At 42.9% G+C, this 15,168-nt stretch overlaps 1 protein-coding gene across 1 annotated transcript in view; it reads right to left on the bottom strand.

The window, feature by feature from the left end:
• Positions 1-1,042: 1,042 nt before the first annotated feature.
• LOC129561090 (solute carrier family 22 member 1) overlaps positions 1,043-15,168 on the bottom strand; it is a 40,870-nt gene continuing 26,744 nt past the window's right edge. Inside the window, 3 exon segments of the mRNA XM_055433466.2 lie at positions 1,043-1,151; positions 3,574-3,673; positions 5,417-5,529. Coding sequence (XP_055289441.2) covers positions 1,043-1,151; positions 3,574-3,673; positions 5,417-5,529 — 322 coding nt within the window.

Here is a 15,168-nt window from a genome sequence, read left to right as displayed (position 1 = left end):
AAAGTGAGGAGGGAGGGAGGGGGGTTCAGGAGGGGGAACTTATGTAAACCCGGGGCGAATTCATGTCAATGTATGGCAAAACCAACCAATATGATATTGTAGAATAATTTGCCTCCAATAAAAAATAAATTAATTACCAAAAAAAAAATAAAATAAAATAAATAAAGTTTCCGTTTTCTCCAGGAACCTAAATCACTTCTTGAACTAGAACTTGAGCCACTTACTACTAACTCAGAGTAAATTGAACTTGGGACTTCCCCAGTGGTCCAGTGGGTTAACTCTATGCTTCCAAGGCAGGGGCCATGGGTTCAATCCGTGGTCAGGGAACTAAGATCCTACCTGCCATGCAGTGAAGTCAAAACATTTCTTTAAAAAATTATAAAAAGAAGTAAGCCTTTTTGATATGTTCACTGTGATTTTCCGTTGTTGGCATATGAGTTCACCTTCTAGAATCACCAGTAAGAACTAAAAGCAAGAGTGAAATAGAATAAAGCATTCCTAAAATGCGGTTCGGAGAAGGCAATGGCACCCCACTCCAGTACTCTTGCCGAAACTCTTCCCCCACAAAACCTTACAGACCTTCTGGTCTTGGAATAAGGAGCCTGTTTTGTGCCATCACAGGTATATAAGCATGATTGGGGTAGAGTTGGCTGGAAGAGTCACCATATTCATAAACCAGTAGTCCTCCAGGGAGCCTACATGCTAAAACACTTTTGCCAACATGATGCCTACAAAGACGTCTACTTTTAAAGAGTGAATAAAGCAATACTTATTCTAGGAAACCAATGACAGAGGCCTCTTGTCTAACAGTATTTAAATGCTACTGGGCTTTCAAAATACTTTGGATAAGTAAGTACCTGCTAACCACCAGTTGCTCTCACTAGAGAAGATAAGCAGATAAAAGATAGCCAGAGCTTTGAGAGACTTCAAGAAAACAAAATAGAACAAAGCACAGTTAGCATTCTTTAGAACTGATACTGGTTTGAGGGCAGGGAGGTGGGAGGAAGCATTCAGGGCTTCTGAAAAGGTGAGAACTCCGTCTTCATTTCAGCCACACAGTCCCCTGCGAAGCCTCTCTCTCGGCTGCCTATGCGTTGAGTTCTGATGTTTGAACCTGAAGGTAAACCTTGTTTTCTTTGGGTTTTGCTTTCCTGCAGCGACCAAAAAGAAAAATTTAAGTTACAATAGGGACTTCCCTGGTGGTCCGGTGGCTAAGATTCCGCACTCCCAAAGCAGGTGGCCCCAGGTTCAATCCCTGGTCAAGGAACAAGATCCTGCCTGCCGCAACTAAGACCCGACACAGCCAAAGAAATAAATATCTCTTTTCAGTTTTTAAGTTAAAATCAATAATGGCTTTTAAAGAATCTGTTGCAAAGCTTCACCTGGGAATAAGTCTCCAAAGAGAAGGCGAGAACGTGCATAGCAGGTGAAGAGGGGCAGGGTCAACAGAGGCCTCGGGTGGCCAGTTTCCGGCTCTCTGCCTGTTTTGCTACGGCCTGTGCACTAAGAACGGTTTCTTATATTTTTAAATAGTTTTTGAAAGTCAAATATTATTTCTTGACACTTGAAAATTGGATGAAATCTCAATGTCAACTTCCATACATAAAGTTGTGCTGGAACCCAGCCACGCCCATTCATTTATGAGCTGTGACCGCTTTCGTTCTGAAAGGGCAGAACCTGGGGACAAAGACAGCACGTCCCCAAAGCCGGAAGTATTTGCTCCTTGGTCCTTTACAGAAAGGACCCTTGCTGACCCTTCCACAGAGCATCGGTTGTGTTTCTGTCTCACAACATCACCTGAGGGTCAGCATTCCATTTTGAAGCTGGGGCTCAGGGATATTTATCACGATTTCCTTTATCTGTAGAGTAGGTGTGCTGATGACAACAGCCGCCTCGCAATGTTTTGAGAGGATGGGGTGAGACGGCGCCTGAAACTCAGTGAAACTGATGCACTGTGAGCTATCAGCCAGAGCTCCCGTCACTCCCATTCCCTGACCTCGTGTCCTAGAAAGTATGGAAGAACATGTCATTTTTTAAACTAATTAATTGATTTGGCTACAAGGGATTTTAGTTGCAGCATGTGGAATCTAGTTCTCTGACTGGAGATTGAACCTGGGCCCCCTGTTTTGGGAGCATGGTGTCTTAGCCACTGGACCACCTGGGATACCCCAAGAAGGTATCATTGAAATGATCTCTCTATTTATGAAATTCGTATAGCAGAGAAGACAGATAATGAAATAAGTGGTGATATACATAGTGAAGGGCGTTATCAAGAACAGAGGGTGTCCGTGGCGGCATGGAGCACCAAGCAGAAGCCCTGGCTTCCCCTGGCAGGGCAGGAACGGCCCTGATGATGGAGTGAAGGGACAAACACAACACTGTAAAAGATGCCCAACTGCCTATTAACAAATTATAATGAACCTTTTCAAAATCAGGAAGTCAGCCTTAGCTGTGTGTGTCTACTCCTTGGGACCAGAGGAAGACATTTTCAGCAATGACAAATGTGTAGCTGTATGTGTCTACTACATATATGACAAAATGTGCTTACAGTTCACATAGGGTATGTGTCCCTTATCAGTATTGAGAGATGAAGAATTTCTCAAAGTGAGGTGCACTGATGGGTACTGATTGCCATGAAAAGATCAGGTTCCCCCATTCAATTATGAAGTCAAAAACCTAAAGGGCCTAGGAATCTGCATTTTAGCAAGCTCCCTCTGTGACTCCTCTGCAGAGTAAATTTGAGAATCACTGAGGAAATCACACAATATGCGTGAAGAATGGCAAGAGTCTAAGATTTGTTGAACACCTACTATGTGCCAGGTGGTAGATACGTCGTTGTCACCTACTTAACCTCATTGAATTTTCACAGCACACTTCTCAATTAAGTATTATTGTGGCTATTTTTCAGACAAGGATATGAAGGTTAGAGGGCTCAATGACATTCCCAAGTCACATGGCCAGGTAGGTGGCTGCCCCTGGACTGAACCTAAGCCTTAATGAGTCCCCAGAGTCTCTTCGCTCTACTTCCCAGGGATACATGGCTCCTTACATAGAATCCAGAGAACCAAGCCTGTAATGACTACATCATCAGACACTTTTTCTCCTTTTCCTGTTTGATGGCTTTAAGAGTAGGACCTGAGACTCCACTGAAGCACTTGTCCCTGTTACAGGAGTGAAAGTTTTAAGTCATTCTTCTTTGTGAAGAAAGTCACTAAGGAATTTGAACCAACAGTCATGAAAAAGACAGAAGACTGATTTAAAAATAGCTCCCAGCAGCTCGGGTGAAATAGGGGCCATGGTGTTCCACATGGTCAGCATCACAAACAAAACCTTGTGTCTCGCGGTTTAGAGCAGATGACTGTCAACCAAAAACATACACGCTGGCTCTCCCTGCTTTCCTTTTCAGCCAACAGTCACTGCATGGTGTTTCTCTCTGTAGCAGCTCTGGGGGTGACAACAGGCCGAACAAGACCTGGAAAGCTCTCCCAGGAGACAAGAAAGGGAGAGTGTTCATAACAACAGGAAGGGCAAGTCTAACATGGGGCTCTGGGTCCCCCAGTGGCCCACGCTCACCTCTGCAGGTTCTCAGCATCCTCAATGGTCTCTGGCAAAGTGACCCCCTTGGTCTCCGGAAGAAGCAGCGTCATTCCCCCAGCAACCAGCCCCAAGGCCGCTTCAAATGAGACAGATTCAACATGGAGCCGTTAGAGCATGGCCAGCACCGTTTACAGATGATGACCGCTAACTAAAGAGATGCATGGCAATACATGTGTGAGGGCCACTTCAAAAAGGCAGGGACGGCTAGAAAATTAAAAGCAATACAATAACGGGGAAATGGCAGAGTAAGAAAAAGAAATGCTTCCCTCCTTGTACACCTGTGCTGTGCTTAGGCACTCAGTCGTGTCCGACTCTTTGCAATCCCTTGGACCGTAGCCCACCAGGCTCCTCTGTCCATGGAATTCTCTAGGCAAGAACACTGGAGTAGTTACTTAGCATGCCCTCTTCCAACCCAGGGATCCAACTCAGGCCTCCTGCATTGCAGGCAGATTCTTTACCAGCTGAGCTACCCAGAAAGCCTCATTGTACATTTACCTAAGAATACAGTTTTAAAGCAACTGATGTTTAAACATTAGGGGGATTTATTGATTCAGGTACCTTGGGAACAACAGAAAACTCAATTTTGACTAGTAACTATATATATATAAAGTATACCTGTAGCAACTATTACATACATGCGTGCATGCATACTAAGTCACTTCAGTCATGTCAGATGCTTTGAGACTCCATGAACTGTAGCCCACCAGGCTCCTGTGTCCATGGGATTCTCCAGGTAAGAATACTGGAGTGGGTTGCCACACCCTCCTCCAGGGGATCTTCCCAACCCAGGGATCAAACCCACATCTCTTACATCTCCTCCATTGGCAGGCAGGTTCCTTACCGCTAGTACCACCTGGGAAGGCCTTATTATATTTATATATATAATATAATGTAATATGATATATTATATAATTGTATAATATAAACTATGCACGCATGCTCAGTCACTCAGTTACGTCTGGCTCTTTGTGGCCCCGTGGACTGTAGCCTTCCAAACTCCTTTATCCGTGGGATTTTCCAGGCAAGAATACTGAAGTGTCTTTCCATTTCCAAGGATCTTCCCAATCCAGGGATTGAACCTACATCTCCTGCACAGGCAGGCAGATTCTTTACCACTGCACCACCTGGGACGCCCATATATAAACTATACAGTGTATATTATAGCTACTACACATATACGCTATGGAGCCTAGGTGATGTGTGTGTGGGCAGTGTGGGCCTCTCTTGCTACTCATCCACTCCCACCCCACCCCACCCTCAGGGGCTCACCTGGCCCAGACAGGGCAGCTCTCCACACACGGGCAGTCGATCTGCCCTCCACTAAGGGCAGGTTTGGGGAGAAGTGGATGAGTCCCCTCCCCCTCCTCTAATCTAACACAATCAGTAACACACCAGGAACTAAACTTGGATGCCCACTGTCCCTTTGTGTCTGTTGTCAATTGTTAAGATCTGGAGAAAGAAGAGGAGTGACAACCTAGCATCTTCAAACCTCTAGCGATTGCATGTTAAGTTCACCAAAGTTGGGAGTCAAATTCATGAGAAACCAGGAGGCTACATCAAAAATGCTCTCCTGTTCTATTCTGTAGAAGAAATTACTTGACTCCAGAGCCACAGGACATAAACCTCTGGCACATATTATAAGAACGGCATCTTATCTTTCCCGTGAAGCAAGACAGAGGAGCCAGGAGACAATGAAAGGGCAGGTACCATCCTTCCCTTCTGTACACTCACTGGGAGATACCATTCACTCATCCAGTAGTTATCGAATATTCACACTGGGCTGTGAATAAGAAATAATAAACGTGTCATGAAATCTTACCAAACAAAATGAGCGGCAAGCCTTGCCAAACCTCCATCAGCCTGAAGACCAGGAAGGGGGTGAGAACTCCACCCAAATCACACAGGGAGGAACACACCATCATGCCAAGGTTCCTGGTAAAACACAGAGACCAAAAGAGATGACATTTCTGTGAACCAATTTTCCAAATAGTAAACTTACGCTAAAGCAATTACTCCCCTCCAGGGAGGGGAGAGGGGCTGGAGATGGGGTTAATCTCTGAGGACTGGACTTCCCTGGTGGCACAGTGGATAGAAATCCACCTGCCAATGCAGGGGACATGGGTTCGATCCCTGGTCCGGGAAGATTCCACATGCGGTGCAGCAATGAAGCTCATGCGCCACAACTACTGAGCCCGTGTGCTGCAACTACTGAGCCCATGGTCCTGAAGGAAGAGTAGCCCATGCTCACGGCAACTGGAGAAACCCTGAGCACAGCCACGAAGCCAAAACTAAATCAATATTCTTTAAAAAAAAATCACTGAGAGTTCATCAACCGTGCCTACATAATGTGCTAAGAAAAAGGCACATCCCAGCTCCAGGGGGACAGAAGTGCCTGTGCTAGGACTCTGCTAGCCTTGCCCTGCGAATCTCTTCCTCTGGTTGCCTGTTTATAACCTCTATAACAAATGAGTAAGTGTAAGTGCTTCCCTGAGTTCTGTGAACCTTAATTAATGAACTCCAGGAGGGAGGTTGCTAATTCTGGGTAATTAATGTCAGAATTTCATGCCAAATTCCAGGCTGGATGAAGCAAAAGCTGGAATCAGACTGCCGGGACAAATATCAATAACCTCAGATATGCAGATGACATCACCCTTATGGGAGAAAGCGAAGAACTAAAGGGCCTCCTGATGAAAGTGAAAGAGGACAGTGAGAAAGCTGGTTTAAAACTCAACATTCAGAAGACTAAGATCAGGGCATCCAGTCCCATCACTTCATGGCAAATAGATGGGGAAACAGTGAGAGGCTTTATTTTGGGGGCTCCAAAATCACTGTAGATGGTGACTGCAGCCATGAAATTAAAAGATGCTTGCTCCTTGGGAGAAAAGCTATGACCAACCTAGACAGCATATTAAAAACCAGAGACATTACTTTGCCAACAAAGCCCCATCTAGTCAAAGCAATGGTTTTTCCAGAACTCAGGTATGGATGTGAGAGTTGGTCTATAAAGAAAGCTGAGTGCTGAAGAATTGATGCTTTTGAACTGTGGTGTTGGCAAAGACTCTTGAAAGTCCCTCAGACCACAGGGAGATCCAACCAGTCCATCCTAAAGGAGATCAGTCCTGAATATTCATTGGGAGGACTGATGCTGAAGCTGAAACTACAATACTTTGGCCACCTGATGTGAAGAACTGACTCATTGGAAAAGACCCTGATGCTGGGCAAGATTGAAGGTGGGAAGAGAAAGGGATGACAGAGGATGAGATGGTTGGATGGCATCACCGACTCAATGGACATGAATTTGAGCAAGCTCTGGGAGTTGGTGATGAACAGGGAAGCCTGGCATGCTGCAGTCCATGTGGTCACAAAGAGTCGGACATGACTGAGCAACTGAACTAAACTGAATGTCAGAATTGGACTGTAACAGTGGTCTGGAGATCTGGAGAACTGGTTGGTGTGATCAGAGATTTTGCTTTCACATAGAGGGTCGGGGAATAATAAAGAGAGGAGATTAAGAAATGAAGGACAAAGAAAGCTGGGGAGGAAAGCGTCTACTTGAAATGACCTCTTTATCCCTGACAAAAGTTTTCGATCATTCTGTCTTATATGAATATTGCCACCCAAGGGCGTTCCTGTAAATCATCTTGAGCTTTGGGCCGAAGACATGGTTAAATCAGCAATGATAAGTCAAGAAAAGTTTTATCCTTTAAGCTTCTTCTATTACATCCATTGACACAATCTCTTACTCCCTAAAATGAGTAATTATAACATTAGTACATTTTTCTTCCCTTTCAAGGTCTCCCTCTGTGACCTCAGTTTAGTTATTTCTTTAGTGTTTGCCATTATAATCTTTAAATATGCTTTGTAATTTACTTGATTCACCAGCTTTCAAAAACGTCTTTCTTTTTAGCTGGAAAACATACTGAGAAAACTATATGAAAAATTATCTATCCATGTCTATTGAGAGATTCAAAGAACAAAAATAGACGTTGACTTTCATCGAATGCCCCTTTCAGCTATGGAGAGAAGAGTACAATTTTCTCTTTTATTAGCATGAACTATACTATGGTTTTCTAATATAAGCTATCTTTGCATTCCTAGAATAACTCCTCTTAGATAAATGTATTATTATTTTCATGTGCTCCACTATTCTGTTTGATAATACATTGTTTCAGTTCAGTTCAGTCGCTCAGTCGTGTCCTTAGGATTTGAATTGATCATTCATAAATAATATTCACAGTTTCCTGTTTCCTTTATTTTTGTTATTTGACACCAATACTGTGAAAACCTCATAAACAATTTTTTAAAAACTTCCTATACTCTAGAACTGTGGATCACTGAAGTTTTCTGCTAATTAAATACTTTGTAAAACTATCCTATGAAACCATTGTGGATTCTCTCTTAACTACGATTTAGGGTCTTCTTTATCTTAGTACATTTTTGCCATAAATTCAACTTTGTCTGATAAAATCGTGGTTCTTGCTGTGTTTTTGCTTCCATTTACCCAGTATGTGTGTGCTGTGTGCTCAGTCGTGTCTGACTCTTTGTGATCCCATGGACTGTAGCCCACCAGGCTCCTCCGTCCATGGGATTCTCCAGGCAAGAACATTGGAGCGGGTTGCCATTTCCTCCTCCGGGGCAATCTTCCCAACCCAGGGATCAAACCCATGTCTCCTGAGTTTCCTGCATTGCAAGTGGATTCTTTACCACTGAGCCACTGGGGAAGCCCCTGCTTTTGTGCATTCCTTGCTTTTCAACCTTTCTGAGGAAAAGTTGTACTTCAACTATGCAGCAAATTGTTGGATTTCACTTTATAATGAAATTAGAGCCTTTTTACTTTTGTTCAGTAAAGGAGTTGTGTCTCTTTATATTTATTTAAATATCAGAAACGTTTGTTCTTAATTCTGCAATTAACTGTTTATTAATATTTTATAAATATTTTAACATATGCCATGTTTTTTATTGTTTTCTGTGTCTTTATTTCTCAATTTGTATTGGTTATGTGTATAAGTATGTGTATACTTAATACTCTATTTCTTTAGATAGTATTGGTTAACTATTCTAAACAACTTTAAAATTAATGTATTTTTACTTTCTCCTCAAACCATCCCTCCATGCACTGGCCGTAGCTAATAATATCATTGTTTTTACTGTTTGCCTTCATCTCTTAAAATATGCCTATAAAACTACTTACTTTATTAGCTTTTAGTGGTATATTTTTTCCTGGAAAAAATATTGAGAAAATCAGTGTTATCACACCACCTCCAACATTCTCTCTTCCCTTTCCAACTTTTCTTAGTTATTGGGCTTCCCTGGTGGCTCAGATGGTAAAGAATCTGCCTGCAATGCAGGAGACCTGGGCTCTATCCTTGGGTCGGGAAGATCCCCTGGAGAAGGGAATGACTCCAGCATCCTTGCCTGGAGAATTCCATGGACAGAGGAGCCTGGCAAGATACAGTCCATTTTTAGTTATAGCATTTCTGTATTGTCAGTTTATATTCTGTAATCAAAACAGAAACAGAGTTTTAATCTCAGATTCAGTGATCACCATCAATAATTTTGAAGTATTACTTCACTTACTGTGTTTACTGAGAATTTTTTCTGTAATAGTTTTTTTGGAAAAGGTTTATAGGAACCATATTTTTTAAGAAACAAAATAATTGGATGTTGTTGTTATTTGGGAATGAGAATTTGGATAAAATTCGTTGAGCTACATTTTCTCTCGTTGGGATCATGGCAGGCATTGTTTCACCATCTTCATCAAATGATATCAGCTTGATTTTCTCTTTGTACATGTGACTTACACTTTCAGCCTGGGTACCTCATAAGTCTTTCTTTATCTCTGAAGCACAGTAACATAATTGGAATATTTATTAATATTGCTCAGAAGCAAGTTTTCCTGAAACACTCACTGTATGCCGCCTTCAAATCATAGATCCAAGCATTCTTTTATTTCCAGAAGTTTTTTAAAGTTCTTTTTTTCCTTAAGTTCTTTGGTTTCATCACTTCAATGATCCTCTTTGGGACATATGTATGTATAAACATAATCTCTGAGCCTTTTAAACTCTTTGCTTATTTCAATCTTATTTTGCAATTCTTAGTTCTGTCTTACCTTTCCTTTCCTTTATCAATTCTCCCTTGTATGGCTTTCAAAGTGGTTTTCATTTGTGAAATATTTTAATATTTCTTTTTATTTTTTTTAGCCTGAGCTGACTTCATCTCTTGTCTTATCACACATTCTCCCAAGAACTTACATTCTCTGCTTTACCCTCTTCTTTTACAGAGATGGCTAATCCATTACTACTTTGCACTTAGCAGTAGTCCACTTGGCTATACTTTTCATTTGCTTTCTTTTTTTTTAAGTAATTTATTTTTTATTGGAGGCAAATTATTTTACAATATTATATTGGTTGGTTTTGCCATATATTGACATGAATTCGCCCTGGGTTTACATAAGTTCCCCCTCCTGAACCCCCCTCCCACCTCCCTCCTCCCTTTATCCTCCCTCTGGGTCATCCCTGCACACCAGCCCCGAGCATCCTATAACATGCATCGACCCTGAACTAGTGATTCGTTTCACATATGACAACATACATGTTTCAATGCCATTCTCCCAAATCATCCCACCCTTACCCTCTCCCACAGAGTCCCAAAGACTGTTCTATACATCTGTGTCTCTTTTGCTGTCTCGTATACAGGGTTATCATTTGCATCTTTCTAAATTCCATATATATGCGTTAGTATACTGTATTGGTGTTTTTCTTTCTGGCTTACTTCACTCTGTATAATAGGCTCCAGTTTCATCCACCTCATTAGAACTGATTCAAATGTATTCTTTTTAATGGCTGACTAATACTCCATTGTGTATATGTACCAAAGCTTCCTTATCCATTCGTCTGCAGATGGACATCTACGTTGCTTCCATGTCCTGGCTATTATAAACAGTGCTGCAATGAACATTGGAGTACATGTGTCTCTTTCAATTCTGGTTTCCTCGGTGTGTATGCCCAGGAGTGCGATTGCTGGATCATATGGCAGTTCTATTTCCAGTTTTTTGAGGAATCTCCACACTGTTCTCCATAGTGGCTGTACTAGTTTGCATTCCCACCAACAGTGTAAGAGGGTTCCTTTCTCTCCACATCCTCTCCAGCATTTATTGCATGTGGACTTTTGGATAGCAGCCATTCTGACTGGTGTGAAATGGTATCTCATTGTGGTTTTGATTTGCATCTCTCTGATTATGAGGGATGTTGAGCATTGTTTCATGTGTTTGTTAGCCATCTTTATGTCTTCTTTGGAGAAATGTCTGTTTAGTTCTTTGGCCCATTTTTTGATTGGGTCATTTATTTTTCTGGAATTGAGCTGCAGGAGCTGCTTGTATTCATTTGCTTTCTGATACTATTTCCCCTATGCATTTTCTTCGTTTGTCACTTGCTTTTTCTCTTCCTTTCTCCTTTTTATCTCCTGACATATCTGTATAGCTCCTGGGCAAGTTACTTTTTTATTTATGATTCAGCATTCAATACTATTATTTCTTCCTGTAGCAGCTATTTTAGAAGGATTTGTGGAGAGGGACCAGGGCATGTTTTAAGGTATTAGAAATTCCCTTTCTGGCCAGGGTTTTGTGAGATTAGATGCTGTAACTCTCTTATCCCTACTCATGAAATTAAAAGATGCTTACTCTTTGGAAGGAATACTATGACAAATCTAGACAGCATATTAAAAAGCAAAGGCATCACTTTGCCACAAAGGTCCGTCTAGTCAAAGCTATGGTTTTTCCAGTGGTCATGTTCGGATGTGAGAGTTGGCCCATAAAGAAGGCTGAGTGCCAAAGAATTGATGCTTTTGAACTGTGGTGCTTAGAGAAGACTCTTGAGAGTCCCTTGGACTGCAAGGAGATCAAACCAGTCAATTCTAAAGGAAATCCGTCTTCTATATTCATTGGAAGGACTGATGCTAAAGCTGAAGCTCCAATCCTTTGGCCACCTGACTAGAAGAACTGACTCATCGGAAAAGACCCTGATGCTGGGAAAGACTGAAGGCAGGAGGAGAAGGGGACGACAGAGGATGAGATGGTGAGATGGCATCACTGACTCAATGAACATAAGTCTGAGCAAACTCCGAGAGATAGGGAAGGACAGGGAAGCTTGGTGTGCTGCAGTTCATGGGGTCACAAAGAGTCGGACACAACTGAGCAACCGAACAACGGAGGTTGACAGTGTGGAACTGCTCACCCTGCAGGGTCTCTCCCCTCCATCCTGCCCCACAGCACAGTGCTCCCTCAAGGTTGCCGAGTGTTCCCCCGCAGCTTGCCCACCCCAGCCACACAGCACCGAAAGAGGGAAACACGTACCTCCAGCCCTTGCACCCATCTTGCTCCTCCTACAAGGGTTTGTGGGTTAGATCCTTCAAGCTCCCTTCCTACTTTGGAAAACCTCTGGCCTTGTCTCAAATTTGCTGCCCCAGTGGACCTCCCTGGAGTCTTCTCGACCCTTTTACACTCACTGTACTAGGCAGCCCTTCTTCCGACACATTCTTTCAAGGTCATCCTGCTTTCAAAGATGGCATTTGCAGTTTTTTTTTTCTTTTCTGCATCTCCTTCTTTTTCGTTGCTATTAGATTATTTTTGCTGAAATTTTCATTGATAAAGATGTAGACCCTCGCGCAGTAGCAGCAAATAATAAAGATATGCCCTCATATAGTCTTCTCATTCTTCCAGTAGCTTTAGTGCGGTTTCCAAGAGGAGGGGAAAAAATCGCCTTTTTAAAATAATTTTAAGAGAATAAGTCTTAAGAAAGAGAAAGATTTTACAAGCACACAGAAGCTAGAAGAAGTGAGAAACTAGTTCCCATCTTTAAAAGTCATAGGGCTTCCCTGGTGGTCCAGTGGTTCAGAATCCGCCTTGCAATGCAGGGGAAACGGTTTCATCCTAGGCCCAGAAAGATCCCCGAGGCCACAGAGCAACTAAGCCCATGCGCCACAACTACTGAGCCTGTGCTCGAGTCCACGCTCTGCAACAAGAGAAGCCACAGCAATGAGAAGCCCGTGGGTGGCAACCGGAGAGTAGCCCCCACTCAGCGCAACTAGCGAAAGCCTACATGCAACAGTGAAGACCCAGTGCAGCCAAAAATAATGTTAAATAATAAATATCTTTTAAAATAAAATTAAGAAAATTCAGGGCTCTGGGGTACTTCCGTCATTCATTCTGCAAGCACCAGATGCCTGGTTAGTATAGCTCCAGAGCAGTTTCAGGAGGTACAGACAAGTAAGCTATGTAGGCTCTGTTTTCAAGGAGCGCATAATACAGAGAAGAGGTAAAAATGGGTGGACGATTTTCAATACAAGGCAGAGCGTGCGTGCCAAGTCGCCTCAGTCATGCCCGACTCTGTGCAACCCTAAGAACTGTAGCCCACCAAGCTCCTCTGTCCTTGGGATTCTCCAGGCAAGAATACTGGAGCGGGTTGCCATGCCCTCCTCCAGGGGGTCTTCCCAACCCAGGAATCAAACCCACATCTCTTGTGTCTCCTGCACGGACAGGCAGGTTCTTTACCACTAGCGACACCTGGGTCTTGACAGTATATGTTGCAGACAGTTAGAAGGAGGATGCTGTTCAACTCTAAAGCCTCCTGTGCATAAGAAGCAGGGTCAAATGGTCTAAATAGAAACTGTGTCAACCTGAAGAGATTATAAAGTAATAAAGTAACAGAAATGATCCTTTTTTCCCAATTTAGATTTGATTCAATTCATTGAAAAAACCCAAACTTTCATGACTGTCTTACTTTGGCATGTTTGGATCAAATTTAAAGTTATTTCTGAACATCTGGCTTCCCTTCCTGGTTCTTAAGAATCCTCATCAAATGGATGCTGTGCCCCTTGAGGATGGGCCACTTGGCCTTCCTCCGCCTTGGACCAGGCACTCAGGACCTCCGGCAGTTTACACTCTGAGTCAGTCCCCCGGGTCCAGTGGCCATGACAATGGAATTGTTCGGCCTGGCTGTTTTAGACTCTGGGCTCAGAACTGCCAATTGTAGATTTTTCTCCTTCATTTGCTTCATCTCTCTGTACCCATTCCGCACAAACTTTCCCAGGTGAGACGGGGCCTTTTAATGAGGGATGAGCAGGAGAGAGTGAGTCAGAGTCACCTGTGTCTTCTGGCTCACGAAGGGGTTCTGAGGGCTTCCCAGGCGTAAGAGCAGGATGGGAGCTGGTGAGTTCTACGACATCATTGGTCTGATGTTACGGGGAGAAGAAAGAATTCATAAAGTGGAAAAAAAAGTTTACAGAAATGCGCCAAACTCTAACAAAGGTCAGAATTTAAACTTTAGGGGATTAATCCTTTACAACAAAAATACTCTTTATTTAGACTAAGCCTTCTAAGATACAGATGGTAATAAGGACACACAAAGGCAATCAACATTATCAGTAGTTCAGTTCAGTTCAGTCGCTCAGTCGTGTCCAACTCTTTGCGACCCCATGAATCACAGCACACCAGGCCTCCCTGTCCATCACCAACTCCCGGAGTTCACTCAAACTCATGTCCATTGAGTCGGTGATGCCATCCAGCCATCTCATTCTCTGTCGTCCCCTTCTCCTCCCGCCCCCAACCTTTCCCAGCATCAGAGTTTTTTCCAGTGAGTCAACTCGTCGCATGAGGTGGCCAAAGTATTGCAGTTTCAGCTTTAGCATCAGTCCTTCCAATGAAAACCCAGGATTGATCTCCTTTAGAATGGACTGGTTAGATCTCCTTGCAGTCCAAGGGACTCTCAAGAGTCTTCTCCAACACCATAGTTCAAAAGCATCAATTCTTCGGCGATCAGCTTTCTTCACAGTCCAACCCTCACATCCATACATGACCACGGGAAAAACCATAGCCTTGACTAGATGGACCTTTGTTGGCAAAGTAATGTCTCTGCTTTTTAATATACTATCAAGGTTGGTCATAACTTTCCTTCCAAGGAGTAAGCGTCTTTTAATTTCATGGCTGCAATCAGCATCTGCAGTGATTTTGGAGCCCAAAAAAATAAAGTCTGACACTGTTTCCACTGTTTTTCTATCTATTTCCCATGAAGTGATGGGACCAGATGCCATGATCTTTGTTTTCTGAATGTTGAGCTTCAAGCCAACCTTTTCACTCTCCTCTTTCACTTTCATCAAGAGGTTTTGAGTTCCTCTTCACTTTCTGCCATAAGGGTAGTGTCATCTGCATATCTGAGGTTATTGATATTTCTCCCAGCAATCTTGATTCCAGCTTGTGCTTCTTCCAGACCAGCGTTCCTCATGATGTACTCTGCATATAAGTTAAATAAGCAAGGTGACAATATACAGCCTTGACATACTCCTTTTCCTATTTGGAACCAGTCTGTTGTTCCATGTACAGTTCTGACTGTTGCTTCCTGACCTGCATATAGGTTTCTCAGGAGGCAGGTCAGGTGGTCTGGTATTCCCATCTCTTTCAGAATTTTCCAGTTTATTGTGATCCACACAGTCAAAGCTTTGGCATAGTCAATGAAGCAGAAATAGATGCTCTTCTGGAACTCTCTTGCTTTCTCCATGATCCAGCAGATGTTGGCGATT

The sequence above is a fragment of the Moschus berezovskii genome, chromosome 10 (assembly GCF_049115385.1).
Source record: "Moschus berezovskii isolate FMDL1 chromosome 10, NW_MosBer_1.0, whole genome shotgun sequence".
Taxonomy (NCBI): domain Eukaryota; kingdom Metazoa; phylum Chordata; class Mammalia; order Artiodactyla; family Moschidae; genus Moschus; species Moschus berezovskii.
The sequence above is the reverse complement of the archived record's forward strand: the minus strand, read 5'-3'. Positions and strand labels throughout refer to the sequence as shown.